The sequence below is a fragment of the Rhinoderma darwinii genome, chromosome 2 (genome assembly GCF_050947455.1).
Source record: "Rhinoderma darwinii isolate aRhiDar2 chromosome 2, aRhiDar2.hap1, whole genome shotgun sequence".
NCBI lineage: Eukaryota > Metazoa > Chordata > Amphibia > Anura > Rhinodermatidae > Rhinoderma > Rhinoderma darwinii.
In genome coordinates, this window is record NC_134688.1 from 401,152,661 (window position 1) to 401,175,478 (window position 22,818).

A 22,818-nucleotide genomic window follows, 5' to 3' on the forward strand; every position below is an offset into this window, starting at 1 on the left:
TATTCATTGATGTGACACATTTAATGAACTATTTTTTTTTTTTTATTATATCCTTGGTAAATGAATAATTTATCTTTCATTTTTTTTAAAAGATTAATGCATTTAATGTGTTTACTTGTTTTTTAAGCTTTTAAATGAGCAAGCAAATCTGACTTTAATATATTAATATAAATATTGCTGGAATTTTGGCCTTTGTTTCTGATGTTCAGTTGAAATCTTCAGGTTTTTCCACTTTAAAGGTTATTGTGAACATGAATTTTGCATTCAAATATTTATAAGCTTTTGCCGGGGGTTCGTAGAATTGTCAGTATAAATTACACATTTCTCATTTAATCTATAATATTTTTAAAATACACTGTATGTCTTTCTCATGCAGCTGAAATTTTCGGAGTCAGACTATTTTGGAAATGTGATGCAGACAGTGCATTTTCTATCACAATCAGATTTCTATTGGCTGAGGAAAGAAGTTCCAAAAAAAGAGTAAGTGATGTATTTTACTTGACATATTTATTATGCGGCAGTAAATTCATGTTTGATATATAATGAGTATTATTTTTGTCCTAAAACATACCTCCAGTAATCCACTTCAAATATTTTAGGATTTGTGCCTCATTCAGGTATCTGAGTGCCCTATGTTGTATATTAGCTTCATTCACTTGAAGGCTGCTCACTACATTAATGTAAATATGAGGCAGAGCAGGAGGGGACTTGACTTACTGGGGCCTTTTACTTTCTTCTTGCTTGAGAAAGGTAGAGATATAGCTAAAATCACTTGAGTATATTTCTTAAACAGGGAAATGCAAGTGTCTATCAAGAGACCTTGCTAGATAATACAGTACTGTGATCGCAGCAGCAGAATCGGCCCTGATTCAAGCAGGTAGTCTATTTATTTCTGCAGTGTGAGATGGGTGGCAATTGTAATGTGAGCTAGAAGGCATGTAGACACAGTGACCAGGACCGGGCTGCAGTTCCACTGCATCTGTAACATGACAACCAACAATAACAATTTATTTTTCACTGAAGGTGCACCGTAAAGGGGTTGTCCTATCATTAAATATTAATTTACACTATGAGATCATGAAAAATATAAAAAAAAATTCAATTGCTATAATTTAAACATTTTTCCTGTGTCTAGATATTGCTGTTACTTGTAAAGGTGCCTCATGGTGTTCTTTATATTCTCTCTCAGAAAGTCCACCTAATATGTTTGGTGTCGGTAGACTCACATGCTTAGGAGCTCAGCACTACCATCTGCAGCTTCTTGTATACGGGCAGCGGAGTAACACAAAAAAGTAGAAAAAATCCTCCAGCTCACCTGGCACACTCCTGTGTGTCGTTGATAGCGCCCGGATCCTCGTGTCGGCACACGGAGTATCAAGTAGAAACAAAGGGAGAAGGTAGGATCCAGCGCTGGATCCTACCTTCTCCCTTTGTTTCCAGCGGAGTAACAACTATAATGTGTACTTTACCGCTCTAACAGCCTGTGTTAGCACAAAACCATCCAATCTCTTCAGATAACAGTTGTTCCGATCAGGACTCAACCATCCACGAATAGGCGTCCACCTGCACAGGTGTTGCTCTGTGTGGTTCCGCTGGGACTTGTATTTAACACGATCTCCACTCCCAAAGGTATGTAATGGGACTTTTTGAGAGATAGTTGTTTCAAATTAGAAAGGTTTCAATCATACTCACAAAGTTAAAATATAAAACAATCTTATCTAAAAACAACAAGTAATCAGCCCGATCCAGGGTTTTGCCTTTCCATCTGCTTCCGGAGCCTACATGACGACAGTGGAGTCGTTTCTGCTATTGGGCAGGCTAGCCTATAATAATCAGCGGACTAGAAGTGACTTCTTCTCACCAGCACTGAAAACATTGAATGGACGTTCTGAGAGGGGATCAAAAGAACACCATTAGGTGTCGTAACAACAATATTTAGACTCAGGAAAATCCACTTTAATATATAATAATTCAATATTTAAAGGATTCTCTTTTTGTATTGCTCCGTTTGCAATGCCACAGATAGTAACACATTTTGCAACCACAATTATTTTGCAAATGACTGTTTATTGTTGATTATACTGTGAAAACTCATATCACAATCCTTTTAACAACAGTACATTACAAATGAATTAGTAAAGCAATTTCATCAAAAAAATTCTAAGAATGTAAAACTTTTCTTTTTTTGTATATGTCACCTTTCTTTTATTAAAACACTTGTTTAAATTTGACCACCTAGCCTGAAGTTCCTTTATGATAAGCATTTCCAGGCAAGCAGGTTCCCTATTTCCCATATTTATTGGATTTGACTGATTATGGTACAAAAGAGTTACATTTGCCAGTCTGACCCTCCCTTATAATAGTATTTTACAGCTGCTTGCCAGGTCACTGCAGTTGGTTTTGGAGAGCCCCAAACATAGAAATATCATATCATAGAGCCAGTTACAGTATTTCTGCCTAAATTTAAGCCTGTCCTATAAACATGAACTCACGTTGTCTATATGACCTAAGTATTTACATGGTGTAGTTTACTAGCTAGTAGAAGTCAAGTAATAATTAGGGTACTCTAGGGAATCTGTGACTATTCAAGAAGCAACCCAAGTTTTCTATTGTTCTTACTATACTAAAGCCCAATTACACTCTCTTGTACCCAAACACTTCTACTAACTACTTTTAAAGGCAAGTGAGGAATAGTTAAGAAAGCTGGTCCTCTATTATATCAACTTATCTCAAACACATATCATGCACTTACTCGCTGATTGATATATTTCATTAATTTTCTTGTAAATTTTAAGAAATATATATCTAGCGTCAATAAGTTACAAAACTTTTTTCCACTTTTGCCATTGCGCTAGTTGTAATAAATGTGCCCCAGAGGATGCATTTCTTTCTAAAATCCTTACAGCCGACCTCAGTTATGATTCACTCAGGGATATCTACAACTCCTTTGCTACTCATGTTTAATCAGATTAATTGTGTTACATAAATCCTCAAAGCATTTTAGCTTCATTAATTAATATCCGTTTCTCTGAGGCACTACAAGAATTAGACACTGAGCGGTACAGCTTTTTGTAGGGCTGCCTGTGTTTGGATGCAAGATGAAATATCCCCTGCTGTGCTCATATTACACAATATTCTTGTGTATCTCCATCAAAGTCCCTTGCCTTCTATCCCCTTTCCATTTCTTACTCATTAAAATATAATTGTTTTATTTTTTGTTGTTGTATTGTTGTTTAGAAAAAAAATCTTCATATATTAGTTTATGTGCCGCAATTGACTAAACTTATTTATGCATAGATTTAGCGATTGTGCAGGTGTAGATAGAATAATAAAAAGTTTTATTTATATAGTGCCAACATGTACAACATGACAAATACAGAAATGAACCATCACTTACAGATGAGACCAATAGAGTGAGGACCCTGCAGTGAGAGCTTACAACCTCCGCATGGCGTCCTGAACGACTCTATACTACGGAGCCATCCCGAACCCTTGTGTTGCCGTATAATGCTTAATGCTTTTTAATGGAGAAAAGCTCTGTACATCCGACATGTGCATGCCACGATTGAAAACGGAGACATATGGAGCTACTATAAAGTTACCATGCACCTCTTTTGTGCCCTATTACGGCTCCATAATGCAGCCTTGTGCACAGGACCTAAAGAAAATGAGAAACAAAGTGCTGACTTGGTACACTTGGCAATCCTCTTGTGCATCCAATAGTAGTAATATAAATAAAGCTGCACAGAAATAAGATACTTTGTGAACCAAATAGAGTATTAAAGTTTTAGGATAGCAGAGTCGGCATATCAAGGAAATTTTTTTTTTCGGGACATAGGTAGTAATTATATGACTTGGGTGTCCTACAAGGCACTCTTACAGCTGTTAATGTTTGAGGTCTAATGCTCGAGAGCAAAGCAAAGCGTAGAGAGAAGTCCTGAAAATGTTAAAGAATAAATGTAAGGTAAACTGAGTTTTAAGGTGAAAGCCAACTGGTGCTTTCGGGTACTATTACCTCTCCTCTGTATAATTTTATAATTTCTACAAAGTTCTCTTGGGTCCAGAGCTGAGACTGCAGTTATTTTGCTAACAGAACAATATGAATCTACTACAGCAAAAAGAAGAGCATGGCATTCTAGCAAAAATGACCCACAAATGCCGAGGGCATTCACTGGCTAAGGGGTTTGTGGAAATGGAGGCCCTATGTCAGGCTGTCCACATTTCGCTACCCCATGAGCCATGTGAACCTATGCAGGGCTCCAACTCTACACAGGAACTGTCCTTAGGGTTATGCAACCGTTTTACTCTAAAAAGGGATTGGAAAGGGGAGGTAAATAAAAAATGTAGTGATTTGAGCCAGCACCAGGACAGGTTCCATTTTTATTTTTGATCTTCTCTGTATACTGTATCTCTTATGCATATTTGTGGGCTCAATTGTCCTCTCTATACAATACATTATATAAATGTTTAATTACTCTTTAAAGAACCTAAGTAATAGTTTTCTATATCTTTCCTTATATGACTTACATTGTCTCCTCTGATAAAGTCATGTATTTAATATAGGAAAACATCTGTTTGTACTTAGTACATTGCAATGAGTTAGTTGAAAATATTGAGTGTTGTAATGCAGTTTATAATACCTACATGTGTTCACATTGTTTTTCTTTGCAGATGGTATACCAGTCCTACCACTGTGAATGCATTTTACAGTGCATCTACAAACCAAATTAGTAAGTATTTTTATTGTTTTATTGCTTACAGTGACCATGAAAAGTTATACTGATGGGTCTGATAGGGATTAACTATTAGAAATGACCGCACTTACTTTCTTCCATTGTAATTGGATGTCTTCAGTCTTGAAATAAAGTTGGGGTTAGGATGGCTTGTAGCCAACAAACTAATAAGAGTATTTATAGGAGCAGGAGATGAATGGGCTAATGATGAGAAGACCTTGATGGGTCTAAAAGTGTGTTAGTGTGAGGCAAAACTGGAGACACTATCATTAGCATGACCCGCATAAACAATTGGGTGTTTTCAACATGTGTTAACATGATCTAATATAAACCCACTTTACAGAGCCAATGTAAAACACAGTGTAGCAATATATGGCTATTGGCTAAATCAAAATTCAGTAAACATTCTTGTGGGCCTCTCGATAACTGAGCTCAAAGCTAAAAATGACAGATTAGTCAACCTTCCACTCCTGAAATCTTTCTTACCAAAGGTCCACAAGGCTGAGATCTTAATGCCTCTTTCACATGGGCATATTTTGGTCAACTGGCAGGTATGTGGACCCACTGGGCCGCTCTGCCGTAACGGAGTCTGTGAGAGTCAGTAATGATAAAGTACCTGGAAGGTCAGAAGTGGATATATGCCAAAAAGACACTACATTGCTCAGGCAAAGTGGAAGTGGGCAGGGTCATTCTTAAAGTCCAGGTTGAGCTGGGATTGGACAGGGACTAAGTTGCTGGTGCGCGCACTGGCCCTTTCAGACCGGGGATGAGCACGAGTGCGCACCCTAGGAGAAACAGCAGGGGGAGACGGCAGTGTGTGCTGGCATCTCTGGGGGAGGAGATGCCGGCAAATCCTGAGAGGCCTACGGTCGTAGCTGCCGGTAAGTGGGGAATGCCGGCGGTCATCGACCTCGGGCATTACACATTAGATACTATACAATGCTTATCCTAGACATATCAAAACAATGAGCAATGTATACCTCTAAAATCCAAACGGAGGTGTTAATAAAATGGATTTATCAGAAAACAGTATATAATAAAATGGAGACTAATAAATTCCTCTTAAAATATAATACGCATATAATAGAAATTTAACGGTACAGACTCTTGCAATTTCTGTCAATTCAGTACAGTCTACACCAGGGGTCTCAAGCATGCGGCCCCTGGGGCTGTCATCTGCGGCCCGCGGGACACAGACCCGCTAGTATCGGCTCTGCTCCGAGACTCTGGAATTCCCTGACATCGCTGTCCACATATGAACAGCGATGTCTGGGGCTTCCCCAGAGCCGGAGTCCCGAGCAGAGCGCTGGTGTCGGCTCTGCTCCGGGACTCTGTGGAATTCCCTGACATCGCTGTCCACATATGAACAGCGATGTCTGGGGCTTCCCCAGAGCCGGAGTCCTGGGCAGAGAGCTAGTACAGGCTCTGCTCCGGGACTCTGTGGAATTCCCTGACATCGCTGCCCATATATGGACAGTGTGTCAGGGTCTTGCCCAGAGCGGAGCAGAGCGCTGGTGTCCCGCTCTGCTCCTGGACTCTGTGGAATTCCCTGACATCGCTGTCCACATATGAACAGCGATGTCTGGGGCTTCCCCAGAGCCGGAGTCCCGAGCAGAGCGCTGGTGTCGGCTCTGCTCCGGGACTCTGGGGAAGCCTCTGACATCGCTGTCCATACATCGACAATGATGTCAGGCGTTTCCCCAGAGCAGGAGTCCCAGTGATGTCAGGAGCACAGCTGGAGTCCCAGGAAGAGCCTACTAGCGCTATGCCTGGGACTCCAGCTCTGGGGTTGCCCCTGACATCTCTGTCCATATATGGACAGTGATGTCAGGAGCAGAGCTGGAATCCCAGGCAGAGTGCCAGAAGTGGCTCTGCTCCGAGACTCCAGCTCTGGGCAAGCCCCTGACATCACTGGGGCAGCCTCTACAGAGGGCACTGGGGCAGCCTCTACAGAGGGCACTGTGGCAGCCTCTACAGAGGGCACTGTGGCAGCCTCTACAGAGGGCACTGTGGCAGCCTCTACAGAGGGCACTGTGGCATTATCTACAAGTGGGTGTGTGGCAGTATCTGAAGAGGACACTGGCATTATCTAGGGGTGTGTTGCATTATCTACAGAGGGCACTGTGGCCTTATCTACAGAGGGCACTGTGGCCTTATCTACAGAGGGCACTGTGGCCTTATCTACAGAGGGCACTGTGGCCTTATCTACAGAGGGCACTGTGGCCTTATCTACAGAGGGCACTGTGGCCTTATCTACAGAGGGCACTGTGGCCTTATCTAGGGGTGTGTTGCATTATCCACAGAGGGCACTGCGGCAGCATCCACAGAGGGCACTGCGGCAGCATCCACAGAGGGCACTGTGGCAGCATCCACAGAGGGCACTGCGGCACTATCTAAAAAGGGGCTGCCCAATCTTGACATGTGTGCTAACTGAGCCGCCGGACTGCATTTAGCGACACTTAAACTGGAAAGCTGGATTGTTGAAATAAGCACGTGGAGAAATATCTCAAATTTTAAACCTAGCGCTATTATTATAGTAATGTAGTATTATTATTCTAGTAATATAGTGTTCTAGTAGTTCAAATAATTAATTGATTAACAATAATTTTGTATTGTATCAAATTTGAAAGTAATGCGTCCCGTCAACTTCCCATTTTTTCTATATGCGGCCCACTTACCCGGCCGAGTTAGAGACCCCTGGTCTACACTGTCCTCCACCAAATCTAACCACAACTGTACAACACAGTTTTTATTTTCATGGTATCTATGTGATGTTAAATCTAATTTCTACTTGAAAGTTGCCATACAATGGTCCTCACTGATGACCGTTCGGCCTCCTTCACACCATTGTGTGTTGGCTACGCTATCTTGTCATATGGAGTAAATACAGAATATGGAGCCAATGTTCTTTTTCGAGATGTTCACTGATTGTTTCCCGTGTAATATGGCATCCATATTAAACGATACTGTGCACTGTATAGTTATGTAATTCACAGCATATTACAGACTAAAATTCCCACGCAGGTGTTAAAAAAGGCCTGAAATAGAGCAGCACAATCACTAAACAGGTCAGTTCTCTATAAATTGACTAAGAGCATTAGGGTAAGTTTCCACGTAGCAAATATGGATTTTCTGAAATCTGAATGGTGTCATTTCTGTGCTATTTTGCACAAATCTGCCAAGTGTGTAGAATCCCTATAAGAATTCCTTCACACACATCCTTTTTTCAGCTTTTGTAGTGACATTTTTGGGTGCTGCTTTTTCTTTAGTGCAATTTTGTACATGCTTTTTTTCTGAAATTTTTTAAGTCTATAGGAAAACCCCCTGAAAAAGAAACGCCATACCCAGAACATTCTGCATTTTGAAGAGAACGCCAGTGACCACAAATATGCTTAAAGAAAGGCACAAATTAAAACACAGTTGTATGTAATACATTTTATGTTTTACTACAGCCTTTTATCTAACATCTGGCCACACAAAAAATAGGCATAAAAATGCAGCAAAAAACACCAGAAAAACACCACAAAAACGTACAAAAATGAAGCAATACGCTGTGTGCATGAATTCAGCCTGGTTTACAGCCATAGTTTCACATGTAAAGCCTAATGTTCGGTCCATGATATATGGTCCGCATGTTGGCCAGACCGAACACAGTGCAGGGAGCCGGGCTCCTAGCATCACAGTTATGTATGACGCTAGGAGTCCCTGCCTCCCCACGGAACTACTGTCCCGTGCTGAAAACCTGATTACAGTATGGGACAGTTTTCCCGCAGCAAGGCAGGGACTCCTGGCATCATACATAACTATGATGCTCTTAGCATTCCTCCCTGCACTGTGTTCGATACAGGAAATACTGCCGACATGTGGATCGTATATCATGGCCCGAACACACTCATGTGAATTAGGCCTAACAGTGAGCTTCAGCTGTCTTGCTTTATATTATAGCTCTGATTTTAAGGGTGTATTGAAATATCGATGTAATTTTGCATTTCTTTCCTCCGATTTTTGCAAAATTAGGGCAAATGTTTTTTAATTGGATGCTACATATGAACACACCCTTTCAGAGCTACAGTGGAGGAAATAAGTATTTGATCCCTTGCTGATTTTGTAAGTTTGCCCACAGTCAAAGTCATGAACAGTCTAGAATTTTTAGGCTAGGTTAATTTTACCAGTGAGAGATAGATTATATAAAAAAAAAAAAAGAAAATCACATTGTCAAAATTATATATATTTATTTGCATTGTGCACAGAGAAATAAGTATTTGATCCCCTACCAACCATTAAGAGTTCAGCCTCCTCCAGACCAGTTACACGCTCCAAATCAACTTGGTGCCTGCATTAAAGACAGCTGTCTTACATGGTCACCTGTATAAAAGACTCCTGTCCTCAGACTCAATTAATCAGTCTGACTCTAACCGCTTTCTAAGGATGTCAGGGACAAGATCATAGACCTGCACAAGGCTGGAATGGGCTACAAAACCATAAGTAAGACGTTGGGTGAGAAGGAGACAACTGTTGGTGCAATAGTAAGAAAATGGAAGACATACAAAATGACTGTCAATCGATATCGATCTGGGGCTCCATGCAAAATCTCACCTCGTGGGGTATCCTTGATCCTGAGGAAGGTGAGAGCTCAGCCGAAAACTGCACGGGGGGAACTTGTTAATGATCTCAAGGCAACTGGGACCACAGTCACCAAGAAAACCATTGGTAACACATTACGTCGTAATGGATTTAAATCCTGCAGTGCCCGCAAGGTCCCCCTGCTCAAGAAGGCACATGTACAGGCCCGTCTGAAGTTTGCAAATGAACATCTGGATGATTCTGAGAGTGATTGGGAGAAGGTGCTGTGGTCAGATGAGACTAAAATTGAGCTCTTTGGCATTAACTCAACTCGCCGTTTTTGGAGGAAGAGAAATGCTGCCTATGACCCAAAGAACACCGTCCCCACTGTCAAGCATGGAGGTGGAAACATTATGTTTTGGGGGTGTTTCTCTGCTAAGGGCACAGGACTACTTCACCGCATCAATGGGAGAATGGATGGAGCCATGTACCGTCAAATCCTGAGTGACAACCTCCTTCCCTCCACCAGGACATTAAAAATGTCTCGTGGCTGGGTCTTCCAGCACGACAATTACCCGAAACATACAGCCAAGGCAAAAAAGGAGTGGCTCAAAAAGAAGCACATTAAGGTCATGGAGTGGCCTAGCCAGTCTCCAGACCTTAATCCCATCGAAAACTTATGGAGGGAGCTGAAGATCCGAGTTGCCAAGCGACAGCCTCGAAATCTTAATGATTTACAGATGATCTGCAAAGAGGAGTGGGCCAAAATTCCATCTAACATGTGTTCAAACCTCATCATCAACTACTAAAAATGTCTGACTGCTGTGCTTGCCAACAAGGGTTTTGCCACCAAGTAATAAGTCTTGTTTGCCAAAGGGATCAAATACTTATTTCTCTGTGCACAATGCAAATAAATATATATAATTTTGACAATGTGATTTTTTTTATTTTTTTTTATATAATCTATCTCTCACTGGTAAAATTAACCTAGCCTAAAAATTCTAGACTGTTCATGTCTTTGACAGTGGGCAAACTTACAAAATCAGCAAGGGATCAAATACTTATTTCCTTCACTGTATAGTATAAAGCAAGTACAGCTTAAGTTCACTGTTACATTTGCAACAACTTTGACCTGTGGGTTTGATTTGATCTGCTGCAAGTTTTGCTTTTGATGCTTTTGGACACTCCATAATGTGTATTTTAGATGTTAAACAGTCATGAAATTCAGGGGTTGGAAGTCACAATGTTAAAATGACATTAGTGTTTGATTACGTGGTCTATCGTACAATATATTTCATATATTAATTAATTGATTTGTTGAAGTCTTTATTAGTATCTGTTAAATATTATGTGTTACAATATTAATGTAAACAGTATTCACCTGAAAGGGTTAATTACACTTTTTCTGTCATTCACAGTAGACCCAGCATGGAATTGAATTTATATGTTAAAGGGGTATTCCCATCTTAGACATGTATGGCATACTCACAGGATATGCCATAAATGTCTGATAGATGCAAGTCCCAGCACTGGTACCCACACCTATCTCTAGAACGGGGCGCACTGACCCCCGTCCTACCTTTTCTCGCTGTTGCTGAGTTCCGGCCACTGAGTTATGAGGTTAACGGAAACAGCGTAGCTCGCTGTGGTATGCTGTTTCCGTAAGAAGTACTTGCCGTAACTCCCATAGAAGTGAATGGGAGTTAAACAAACAGCGTAGCACAGCGAGCTACGTTGTTTCCATATGCCCAGCCATCTTTACACAGTCTCCACCTGGATGGGGTGCCCAGCGGTGCCTCACCAGGCAGGGACGGGGGACCTATGTTCTCAAGATAGGTGCAGGTCTCAGAGCTGGGACCTGCATCAATCAGACATTTATGGCATATCCTGCGAATATGCCATAAATTACTAGGATGGGTATGTTCCTTTAAGTTCATATTTGTAGTCTTCCATATGTGTGGAAACAAAAGCACCTTAATATTAAAGACACGACTGTCTCTTTGGGTATACATGACAGTATTAAGATCAACGCATCTTTTTAAATTTATTCTCTGTTTATGTGAACTTTAGGATTCCCAGCTGGAGAGCTTCAAAAACCTTTCTTTTGGGGAACAGAATATCCACGGTACGTAAACACATTCAGAATAGTGGAAGTGATGATAGTATTGAATAATGTTGAAGACCATAACTCTAAGGCCGGATTCACACAAGCGTGTTTGGTCCATGATATACGGTCCGTATTTCGGCCACATTTTCCGGACCAAACACACTGCAGGGAGCCGGGCTCCTAGCATTATAGTTATCTATGACGCTAGGTGTCAATGCCTTGCTGTGGGAAAACTGTCCCGTACTGTAATCATGTTTTCAGTACGGGATAGTGGTTCCTCGGGGAGGCATGGACTCCGAGTGTCATAGATACCTATGATGCTAGATTTCCCTAAGAAAAGCTAATTGAAATAGCACACTGCCGCGTTTGGACTGGTGCAATGTATGTTAGTGCTAACATATATCGATAAAAAAGTAAGAAAAAAATGGGGGTTGGTCCTCTAAAAATGTATCGTTTGTAAGGATAAGGGTACATGACTGGCTTTAGTTGTCAGCATCACCTCACTACTGGTTGCAGAATGGAATTTTCCATTTGATAATGTAATAAAATCATGGCCAAGGCTACATAACAAATAGTAATTGCAGACCCATTATAAGTGTCAGTGTGCCAAGAATGTATATGTTTATTAAGAGTTAAAGGATGATCTAAATGATTGAGAAGAATACCTTGATACAAATAAAAATGATAAAAAGTTGTGTAGAATTTCAGACTTTCAGACCCGTCTGACCACACTTATCCTAATCTTTATGCTCGGTTGCTTGAACTGACGCCATTATTATTTTGTTTGGCCACAAATGTAGATGGTTAAATTAAGCAAGGTTTGGTAACTCAATACTTTGGGGTGTACATCAGGATCATTTCTGGTTCCCCTTTACGTATACACTTGTCTACCGAGGTCATCTATAAGACTCTACTTTTTCAAATGTCCAATAATGGTTATGTAAATTTTCATAGGATAGTCATTGAGGATTATTGTTATTTTAATATGTAAGATTATTTAAAGTAGTTCCTAAGGATGCCTCCACATTGCTGCAATATATTTAAGCAATTACTGTACTACACTGAGAAAGCGCGTGGAAAAGATATTGAGGCTACAGCTAGTCCCTTGTCTGGTGTATCCGAATGGAAGCCAGTATGAATAATAGTAGAAGAAAAAATAATAGGAATTTCAGCACTGCCATAGGAATTTAGGAAGTACAGTATGGTCAAGATGCAAGCCTCCTTTCTTACTAACAAATCTTTTATTAATATTAAACAACCACAATGTATTTTTGGACAGATCCAGTCTTCACTGCTATGTCGGCTGCGAGCGTGGGATTGAGAAACATGGCTGTGAGGACTGGATCTGTCCTGAAATGAGTTGTGTTCGCTTACTATGAGTTTGTTTTTCACCCAGCCTGATTGTCAGCAATGATATTCCCATTTTCCTTTCCTTAACCACCCACATATTATCCATTTTTCTTCCATTAGTGGCAGGAGTATGTCACAGCAAGGCAACAAGGGAAAAAGGGAATTGCTATTTAATGGGGAACTGGTAGAAATTAAAGATCCCTTTTGTATTATTGATTAAGAAGTCTTTAGGATTCCCTAATATAAAATATCTACAAGCGTTGTGCGTAGTAGGCACTATTTCAATAGGTATGGGCAATAGCCGATGGCACCACTTGATCTTCACTGGAGACTGGGAATTTACACACTTGCATTTTGTCGGATGATGTGGAGGACAGTGGAGAAGACACCATAGGGAGATACTTCATCTAGGTGTTTGATCCCGGTTTTATTGATTACAGAGCTCCAAATGTCCTGTTTCTCTTTATATAGCCATAGAATTAAATGATAAAATTTTGTCTCCTTTCAGAATCACTAGTGGGATCCTTCTGCATACATATTTATACAGCTCCCATTAAACACAATAATAATTCCATATACAATAAGATCCTTAGCTCCCCCTAGTGGTGGCTACTTTCAGTCAGAATTTTATCATTTAACTCAATGGCTATTTCAAGAGAAGCAGAGAATTTTCATCTCTGTATTGAAACACAGACCATTGACCCCAATAATGATGTTATGAAATTTATAAGTCCAGAATTTTTGGACCTAAAAATTTTCTCTTTAAGCCGTCCTCCCATATATACTTGAACAATAGGTTCACCAAAGGTAAAAGCACACAATGAAAAGAGATGAGTCAAAAGACAAAAACAAAGGCTGGTTATTAGTCACTGTTTACAGGGGTTCAAGCTAAAGGAGACTGGAATTACGCAGTGCGCTAATAACCTTGTTATGCTAGGCCTGACGAAATGTATGGTTTATTTTTTTCTGAACAGTTACAGGAAATATGTGCAGCTTTGCCTCACGTCTCTGATAATAGAGAGCAGGACTTCAATATGCCTTATTTTAGCATTTATCGAAGACAACACTTTTGATATAAAAGCCTTAATGATGGCAGCCGGCCAGTTTCTCAATTTTCTAGCTCCCCAATTAAGCACAAAGCTTTCTCTGAGCACCTGAAATGATTGTTGCTCTCTTTATTTGTGACCTTATGAAAAACTGACAGTAATAACCTCTTGCTTTAAACCACTCAGGTCAAAGTGAGTGTTATAAACTCTTAACAGAAAATACCATTAAAGCTTATATTGATGTATTTGACAGTTCTAAGAAGGTCAAATGTCAGTGCTTACTCCACTATATAATGCACCCGTAATTTGTATTTCCTTTTTATACTTAGCTGGAGCGTTTATTTCATAGTAAGCAAAAACACTATTTTTTTTTTTATAATTATACTGCTTTCTGTAAGGCCTGTAAAATGGTAATTTGTGGTTGGTGATAATAGTTTTAAAAATTGTTAAAGCTAGAACTATATTCACATTGTGAATGTCTTGTGGCAGTTAATAACAAAAACATTTATCTCACTAAGAAAAAAAAGACACATTTGGTTAAATGGTTTTCACTGCAATTTGCGGGCATTTATTTTTCTTAAGGGATTCTTCCCATCTTATAAAGTGATGACATATTCTTAGGGAATGCCATCACTTTATGATCAGTGGAGGTCCAACCTGTGGTACCACCAATCCTGAGAATGAAGGGGCCACAGCGCTGATTTAGCGCTGCGTGTCATTCTAGGATTTCCCTGCAGGGTGGTGCTCCAGGCCATGGAATAGGTTCTCTGCACAGCTGGTGGCCGGGGCACCAATGTGCAGGGAAATACAGTCAAGGGGACGCAGCGTAGCAGCACCTTCATTCTCAAGATTGGTGGTGGTCCCAGATGTCGGTTCCCCACTGATCATAAATTGATGGCATATCCTAGTGATATGCCATCACTTTATTAGATGGGAATACCCCTTTCAAGAAACACTTCAAAACTAGAATGCCCCTCGAATTGTTTCTAATGAAATCTAATATGTGGTAATGAATGTTAAAGTACACACATTGTCAATAGGCAAAACACATAGGTAAAACACAATACAACAAAAAATTGATGTTAACTAGTTCTGGACTCTTAAAGGATTCTGTCTCACTTACAAATCTTTAGTGGCAGGTACATGAAAGAGTTAGCAGCCTAATGAGAAATAGTGTGCATTAAGTAGGGAGCATATCTGGCATTTCACAATATTCTCATGTGCTCTGTATAATATACAGTATATGGTAGTGCAGCATTCTGTATACATTCTGATGATCACATGCCAAGTGGTCCCTGGGATGCTGGGTTGGGACACGGTCGTTGGGTCATAAAAGACCCCAAAAAAACTGACCAAGGCCTTATTCACATAAAGCAATTTTGATGCTTTTTTATGTGCCTTTTGTTCCCACTTGTAGGGGACGTGGCCCAGAGTCAAGGTTGGCTTGGCCTGGCAGCAGGGGTGCTTCTGGGCCTCTGGCTTACTCCCTCGGGGGTTGCAGTATTGTGGTGGCGGGTGCCGCCGTGCGGTGCTTCAACCAATAAAGTAGGGACCCACTTAAAGGAGGTCCCCGTGATGTGGCAAGTGGTCTTATACAATTTGATCAAAATGTTAACAAAGAACCTCATGTTCATGTTTACTGATTAATATTGTGGATGTGCGTTCCTTAGTTTCCCCACTTCAATTTCAGTTTGTAAGGGAACCTGGCAGCCAGCGAGTGATCATTTCCCTTGCAGTGCCACCACAGGAGAAATTAAGCTTGTTATGGTACCTATTGAAATCAATGGGCTATATGTGTAATACACAGATGTGTTGGGTCTTCCAGATCAATAGAGAATTTAAAAGCCACTTACTGCTCAATCTAACTAATGGAGGTCACAACTTAAAGGGATATACCCATCCCAGAGATGTTTATGGTATATCCACATGACATGCCATAAATGTCCGATAGATGCGGGTACCACCTCTGGGACCCGCACTTATCTATAAACCAGTGCCCTATGACCACTGTCCTACCTTCTACCGCTGTCACTGGTCCCCTGCCACTGAGCTACGAGGTGACCCGAGAGTAAGGAAACAGCAGAGCTGCTGAACTACATGAAACTGTAATGCTGTAATTATGTTCTAGGAGACATTCTGCATTTACACTTAACATGGTGATTTCATGTACCGTATAATGAATAATAATTATCAACATGGATGGATATGAAACAGATTTCTGAAGTTTTCTGTTTGCACTGGAGGTAAGATGAAACTGGCCGCCAACTTGAAAATATAATGAAAATGGAATTTGCATGCATCAGTGTCAAACATTTGCCAACTTTCCCAGGGGAAATGATTAGAACTGGCAGCCCGATGATCCCATTTCATCTTTGATCTGTGATATTCCCAGGCAACATTGTGAAAATGAATAATTAAATTCTGAATCCTAGCTGGTTCCTGATAAGAAAATAAATGATGAGGTGAACATCAGAACTCTTTATGTAATAGGGGATTTGGCAGATTTTTTTGATATTTAGAAGCATTTGCGTGTTTTTTGACAGATCCCTCAGCTATGGAGCAATAGGAGTCATTGTTGGCCACGAGTTCACGCATGGATTTGACAGTAATGGTGAATATATTTTTTTATTTTCTGTCTATGTAAATAAAAAGCATTTACTTTTTTCGTATCCAGTTCCCAACCACAGCAATGTTCCATCTCAAAGAACAATACATGCAATATTTCAAATAATATACCAGTTGATCAAGAATAATGTATTTGTGTTATATAGGCCGAAAGTATGACAAAGATGGAAATTTGCATCCATGGTGGACTACAGAATCAGAGGAAAAATTCAAAGAGAGAACAAAATGTGTTGTGGACCAATACAATGACTATTACTGGAAGCTAGCTGGAATGCATGTAAGTGTCACAGCAAAGCTCTTTGATAGTTTGAATGATACAGTAATTTTCTGTGAAGCAATGTTAAACAGAAAGTAAAAACAGATCTCTCAATAAAATACGCTTCCTTATTTAAGGGCAGCATATTATAATGACAAGTCCGATAAGTTATTACACCAAACACTGCAAAAAATGTATTATTCATATACATTAGTTCATCATATTCCTGAGCATGGCGATCCACCCACCACTCCCTGATATTTTCAGCCCGCTTTAACAAGGATTGATGGCCACTGTTGAAAATGCCTGTACACATTGGTGGCTGTCAATCATTATTAAGGAGATGGGGGGAGCATTGGCTCATGATTACAGCCGATTCATAACTATAAGTCTACTGTATTCTGAGCTAGTGAGATACCTAGAAGACTAAATTGTTCAGGTGTATCAATCATAAACCCTCTTTTCGGTTGTGTAGTCAGTGAGGCTTGTCCAGTTCAGTCTTTCCAAGGACTAAATGTTAATCTATGAATCTAAAAGAAAAAAATTACACAAGGTGCCACCAATAAATGATGGATGAGTGAATAATGGAAGTAACACCGCTCACCTTTTAGGCTACATGCACACGTAGCGTATTTTGCTGCAGGACACCCTGAAGGTGCGTATTTATATGCGTTTTTCGGTGCGATTTTTACGTTTTGCTGTGTAAATAACTGCGTTTTCATGTTGCGGGTTTTGCTACGTATTTCTTTTGAACTACATTGATAGAATTCGCAAGCAAAATCTCATAGACTTTACTGGTACTGTATTACACTGCAACCGCACGTAATACGCAACGTGTGCATTCAGCCTTAGAGTTGTACAAATATAGGTTACAACACTGTTGTAGGCAGGGTTAAATAATAACGTCGGCTGCAGGTATCCCCAATTTGGTGGGCGTGAGGAACCACCGCAGTTAATGTGTAGAAAGGAGAAAAAAAGCAGGGGAAATACCAACGCAATGCTTGAAAAAGGTCCTAGATGGACGGAAACGTTGCAGCTTGTGCTGACTGAATAAACCACCTTTTCTTACTATATTGGAGTTCTGTGGGATTTCTTATATATATATTTATATATATATATATATATATATATATATATAGACAGGCACTTTTAAGAGGACTCTGTGAATAAGTGATAAAATGTGACAGCATGGAGCCCAGCACAGAATAAACGTATACTCCCACTGAGTGAGAGCTTAGTGAATGTTAATCTAGGGGTTATTTATGATTATGTAGTGTGAATTATGTAATGTGACTTTAAGACACACTCTTTAGCAAGAAAAAAATCTTTCTAAAAAAGTGTGTGCATGTTATAGTCCTCAGTCAAGGGGACCCCGGCAGTGCATGACCCCGTGACTGCTTCCTGAATAATCGGACAGAGCCCTCATAAAGGGCTGTACCCGATCATTGAGAGAACTGAGAGGCTGCTCATAGCTGCACTTTGTCAGACAGAGGGTTAAATGGTTAGATGCTCCCCTTGTGTAAGATTATATAAGCGTCCCCCTTAAGCAACTTTGAAAATAGTTTCTGATTTTCTATAGCTTTTTTTAAATATACTGCTTATATAAAGACCTATACGTCTCCATGGTAACAGACTACAAGCAATCCATGTATAGTCTGAGCTGGCAGTTGTACTATATTCCCTCTGTCCCCTTCTTGCTTGCTAACCTACCAAATGAAGATAGTCTCTCCCCCCAGGATCATCTAAGGAACCTTTCTTCCCCCTCCTCAGTACTATATCATCTAACGATAATATCCCCCCACCAAATTGTTTCTTCTTCTCTAACTCACCCAAGATCATCTCTTCCCCTGCCATCCAGGTATCATCTCTCATCTCCAAGAGGTACCACTCAATATTTCCACGATACTACGTCTGTCTCACGTATCATCTACCGTCCCTCCCCCAGGTTTAATCCCCCTTAGGTGTTACCCCCTAGGTACCGCTCTCCCAAGGTCTCTACTCCTACCCAGATATAATATCCCCCTCATAGGTATCATCTCACTCCTGTCCACAGGTATAATCTAACTCCTCTTTCCCAGGTATCACTTCTCCCTCCTCTCCCAGATATCAACACTCCTGCCTCTACTCTCCAAGCCAATATCATCTCTCCCCTTCCCTCAGTAATATCCCCCAGTATCCTCTCTCCCCTTCAAAATATAAACTCTCCCCTCTTCCAGTATAATCTGACCCCCCCCCAGTATTATCTCTTCCTAAGTATAATTTTCTTTCCTCACCCCAGTATCATCTGTCTCCCCCTGTATTACCCCCACAGTATTATTCACCCTATAAAATAATCTCTCTTCCGCAGTATTATCTCACCGCAAGTATTAACTCCCCCCAGTATCAGCCCCCCCTCCAGTATCACCCCACATCTAAATAAAAGGCAGCTGTCTTACCCACTTGTCAATACCATATCCCCGCTAGACTTGCAGCACAGTAACTAGAGAGAGGAGGCAGTTTCCTCTTACATGTTACGAAGTACAGGAGCTATGAGAGCCATGGGTTAGAGCTGCTGACAGCTTCTGTTGCATGTACTGCAGTACTATGCTTCAAGTCTAGAAAAGATATGGTGCCGTAAAACAGCTGCCATTTATGGGGAAGTATGGGCAATTATGCTGTCTGGAGTTGCAGTGCAGGTTTCCTATTTAAAATAACAGCGCCCCCTGTCTCGGGATGTGTGATGCACCCTGTTAAACCAAACAAGTCACACACCCTCAGCCCTGTTAGACAGGACACCACGGGACACATGGCTGGAGTCTGGGGAGGTGAGTAAACACTAGACCACCAGGTATTAAACCCTTATTTTAGCATAGATCACAAGGGAACAAAATATTTATCCCCCTTCTACTATAGAACAAGTGAACTAGGGCCACGAACCCTTTTACTAACTTACACTACCAGGAAAATTTTAATCAGTATGAAGTATTTTATTTTTTATTTTATGTTGTCTAAATTTGGGAGTGCTCTATAGTCTAAGGCGTCTTGCAGTCTGAAATATTCAGGAAAATGTTTGAAGGCAAATAATAAGAACACTTTTAGAATTTTCTACCTGTGCTAGAAAACATGGATTCTCATTGGTTGCTCTAAAGCCCAATATCTGTAGTCCACTAAGATGGCAAAGCACAGGAACAGAAAGTATTGCCATGTGAAGCTATTCTTATGTTGATAGATTTATAAGGATAGTAACCAATTTGAAAGATACTTATAAGTCCAAAATTAAATCCCAGATGCAGCTCTATGCTCATCAGAATTAATCCAGAGTTCCAGATTGATCTGGATTTACTTAAAACGGCAATGTATACCTAGGTCCAAGGTATAGACTTGCCACTTTGAATATCAATAGCCCATTTAAGTAAAATGGTAATACAGAAAGATACTTTACATGTATTTTATGTGATATTTATTCATCTTTTGTTTCATGCTGCTCTATCATGTTTGTGTGATCATATACTATTAATATGTTTGTGTGATCCTATAATATTAATATTTTAGGTAAAAGGAACAAAGACTTTGGCAGAAAACATTGCAGACAATGGGGGAATGAGAGAAGCTTTTAGGGTAAGAAACTGTATATTATACAAAAAAAAAATGACAACGTTAAGTTGAAAAATCAATCTCTTAATTTAAAGTATGTGACTTACTAATATTAAAAATGCAACCACCTTTCTCCTTCCTTTCAACTACTTTCCCCTGTGTACTGGACCAAATGCAGGAAGTAGCAGCTAAAAGGGGATTGAGAGGTCTCATTATTACCAGTTTTACATGTGGAGAACATGCAGGGGACAGCAGAACAGGAAGTCTGTGAGATGCAGCTTCAGCCAATAGTTGCAGAGTATTGAGTGATGTTAGCATCTTCTCTAGTACAGCACAGTGACATGCATCACTAGCTGTTATTGCCTGTAATTGTGATTTTTACAGTTAGGAATGTCTTATCATTATGTTTTAATCAATGTAAATTCAATAAAAAATATATACAAATATTGAAAAACGTATTAATTACATTTTTTTTTACATTTGAGAGTAATAAAATATACTTTCCATCAAACCCAAACAATTCAATTGCTCTTCTAAATCAGTGACATGTACTGTACAAGACAAAAACAAAATGTGTTATTTTTCTATATGTTAGGCCTATAGAAAATGGATTCAAGAAGAAAGAAGTGGAAAAGAGGAATTGCTTCTTCCCGGCATAGATCTTAACCACAACCAACTGTTCTTCATAAGCTACGCCCATGTAAGTCATAGAACAATGGCACATGATATTGCTAATATTCCACTTTAGCTACTATCCATTTTTGCCAATTCAGTGGTATTTTCACATTTGGGTAAATTTTTACTTATCAATGCTCTGCGGGTACTTTAGTGAATTCTTTCTAAATTAGACCAATTTCAGACAGGCATAATATGGCCACCTTTTAGGATTATTTTATTATGGCTGCAACCCCATCAACCCATGTGTTTCTATTGAATTGAACTAAGATCTCCATGGAACCCTTAGGTGATCTAACTTAAGTTCTTAACTACAGTCATGTCTGGTTTTGGGGAATATTACTTTTTTGCAGTCCCTTGTCTTTTGTGAATTTGAGTTTATCATGACATTTTCATGTTTCAGATCATACTGTGCAAAAATCTATATTAACACAATTAGAATGCTCCTAAATGTATCTTCTCTATTTAATTTCTTAAGGTGAGGTGCAATACGTTTCGCCCTGAAGCTGCAAGAGAAGGAATCATGAATCAAGTACATAGTCCACCTCAATTCCGGTGAGTCCCAGATCTGTGTACTATATTTGAAGTTCTATTTATTACTCTATGGCAATATCTTACACATGTCATAATTATGATAGAGACTACTGAGGATTAGGTAACCTTAATATCTTCAAATACGAATTAGAATTTTTACAGATGCACCAAATTCTGATGAAATCCTAGGGCATTCCTAGAAAAAAAAAAAAAATATATCAATTTTACGGATACAAAGAGAGAGAAAGTGTAGCTGCACCTCTCCTTTCCTCCCTCTCTAATATTTACTGTATTACTACAGAAGGATTGTTTTGGTGATTGAGGAGGTTTGTGAACATTTACAGTACATGTAGGCAGTAAAATGTGTACTACAGGTTGCTAAAAATAAAGAGGAAGACGCCACTTTCTCATGAGTTATATATTACAGTAAGAGATACATGTATTCACATGTATACTGAATTATGTGGGGGGAAAAAGAGTACCAGTACGCCTTAAATATTATACATTCATAAGTAATGTTGTTATATTACTGATTATAACAAAGAAATATATATAAATTCAAGTCAATCACCAGCAAAAGACTGGACACTGAACTCAGGTAAGAGATTACACTTACTATACTGAAAGTTTCCTTAACCCTTTGGAGACACAGCCAATTTTCGCTTTTTAATTTTAGTTTCTGCATCGTCATTACAAGATCCATTTCTTTTTTATTTCTCCGTTGACATAGACGCATGAGGGCTTTTATTTTGCGGGACAAGTTTTATCTTTAAATATATTATATAATGTACTGAGAAACTTTAAAAAAAATATTCTGTGGGGTGGAATTAAAACAATTTGTTCTGTGTCTCCATATTCTGAGACTAGAAATGAGCGAATTGATTCTAAATTAATCGAATTTGGTCTGAATTTCCCAAAACTTTCGGATTCAACAAAATCTAAAACTTTTAGAGCTCATGGCCGCCAGTGTTGTGTCGCAGCAGTAGTCACATGGGATAAAACAACATCATCTCAGGAAGCCGGCAGGGACGCGTCGCTATGTGAGACCAGGAAAGTGGAGCATGTTATTTTTTTTTATTTTAGGGGTAGAACTGCAAGTCCCCTGATAGCCCTGTTTGACTCTGATGTCTTTTAGGCTGGTATCGAACTTAGATACAAGTCCTAGAAGACATCAGAGAGTCAGACAGGGCAGTCGGAGAACTTGTGAGTTGCTGCAAATTTGCTGCTAATCTAATTACACAGCCGATTCGATAGAATCAGCCCTGAAACTAATTTTGAGAAATTGGCTCATCTTTATCTGAGACCCCTAACTTATTTTTCTGTCGATGGTGTGGTGGGGAGACTTATTTTTTTTGC

At 39.7% G+C, this 22,818-nt stretch overlaps 1 protein-coding gene across 1 annotated transcript in view; it reads left to right on the forward strand.

Annotated features, from left to right (window-relative positions):
- Nucleotides 1–22,818, forward strand: part of PHEX (phosphate regulating endopeptidase X-linked) — a 239,938-nt gene that overhangs the window by 214,338 nt on the left and 2,782 nt on the right. Inside the window, exons 14-21 of the mRNA XM_075850790.1 lie at nt 377–480; nt 4,672–4,730; nt 11,367–11,421; nt 16,343–16,410; nt 16,571–16,701; nt 20,212–20,277; nt 20,849–20,953; nt 21,407–21,483. Of these exons, the coding sequence (XP_075706905.1) occupies nt 377–480; nt 4,672–4,730; nt 11,367–11,421; nt 16,343–16,410; nt 16,571–16,701; nt 20,212–20,277; nt 20,849–20,953; nt 21,407–21,483 (665 nt within the window). The remainder of the gene's footprint in view (nt 1–376; nt 481–4,671; nt 4,731–11,366; nt 11,422–16,342; nt 16,411–16,570; nt 16,702–20,211; nt 20,278–20,848; nt 20,954–21,406; nt 21,484–22,818) is intronic.